Source organism: Schistocerca americana, chromosome 2 (assembly GCF_021461395.2).
Source record: "Schistocerca americana isolate TAMUIC-IGC-003095 chromosome 2, iqSchAmer2.1, whole genome shotgun sequence".
Taxonomy (NCBI): domain Eukaryota; kingdom Metazoa; phylum Arthropoda; class Insecta; order Orthoptera; family Acrididae; genus Schistocerca; species Schistocerca americana.
Window position 1 is genome coordinate 1,032,373,161 of NC_060120.1, and position 1,293 is coordinate 1,032,374,453.

A 1,293-nucleotide genomic window follows, 5' to 3' on the forward strand; every position below is an offset into this window, starting at 1 on the left:
AGAGAATACAAGTCCAACTAGTCGATACCGACGCGTCACAAGTTTCCAGTCAGGGAGGCCTCTGTACGGTTCGGTCGCTCTGAATCCAGCAGCCGGGTAGTAACACAGTCATTGGCGAAGATTGAACTGGTTAAACGGGCTCAGGGAGCTCGCTTAAATACGCAGGTCCGGCCAATCAGAGTGTTGGTAGATGGCGCCCTTATACGGTTGCTCACTCTGGTGGCAAGGGCAGCGCCGCCAGGGTAATCCGTATCGATAGTGGTGTGTACGCTGCCGCTAACCCCGCGACGACGCGTTCACTGGCGCCAGTTGTTGCCATCGTGTGCGGCGCCAGCGGTACTCGCTGTGTGCCGCGCGTGTTGTAGCACGCCGCGCCGAGTTGACGGCTGCTGTGCGGCGGCCGGTAAGACACTCTTCGCCCCTTGAGAAGCTGTAAGACAGAGAGAATGTATGAATGACACATCCATTGGCTCCTCATCAGAGCTATGTGGGCGGGTTGTGGAATAAGGTCGGAAATGACCTTTTTTGTGTCGAGGGACTCGTGGTTGTCGGGGAGGAAGGAAGGAACACGGTGAGTGTAATGGCATTTCCTCGTCAGAGGATGGAAGAGACTTATGTGGAGGATCTTCCTGCTGTACGCGGGCAGGTCCGGCGAGGGGCGGTGTAGGAGGCGGATCGACTGCAGGGGGATGTGGTGGCTGGCTGGCCTCGGTTTCCCCCGTCGCCGTGAGGCTGTGTCGGATGCGGTCGAGGCCACCCGAGCACTGCCAAAACGAGCCCGTCCATGGTGGTGGGTGACGTGCGGAGCGGCGGAGTGGCGGAGAGGATGGGGGCTGCGCAATGGATGTCCGCGAAAGCAATTCACTCTCCGAGGTTGTCTGAAGGCCGCCCGCTGGAACTAAGACATCAGATATAGGTGGAGGCGGGCGAGGTGGCTGGGACACAGCCGTGCAGAGTTCCCGCTGGTTGACGTCCGCGGTCTGTGAGTGCATGGACCGGAGGCGGAGTTGATTACTGTGCCGCATCACCTCCCAGTCCTGGTGCTGAACCTTGAAGACTTTCCTTCCCTTCCACGTTGTTGTAAGATGTGGCCCGGCACCCAGTTAGGTTGGTTGCTGAACCCCCGGGCCCAGACAGGTTGCCGGGGCAGAAGTGTGGCAGCTGCGGTGGTGGCGAGGCTTCGGGGCAGGCAGCAGGAGATTCTGCAGTGTCCAAGGCTGCCGGCCGTGGAGCATCTCCGCTGGGCTCTTGTCACCCATGGGTGTGGATCTGTAAGAACTAAGAAACAGCGTT

The 1,293-nt window shown here is 59.7% G+C and overlaps 1 protein-coding gene across 1 annotated transcript; it reads right to left on the bottom strand.

Moving 5' to 3' along the window:
* Nucleotides 1-211: 211 nt before the first annotated feature.
* LOC124594653 lies at nt 212-1,025 on the bottom strand. The gene is made up of 2 exons (XM_047133023.1): nt 639-1,025; nt 212-430 (listed from the first exon to the last, which is right to left on the bottom strand). Exons 1-2 carry the CDS (start codon nt 1,023-1,025, stop codon nt 212-214), a joined length of 606 nt encoding a protein of 201 aa, XP_046988979.1.
* Nucleotides 1,026-1,293: the final 268 nt, after the last annotated feature.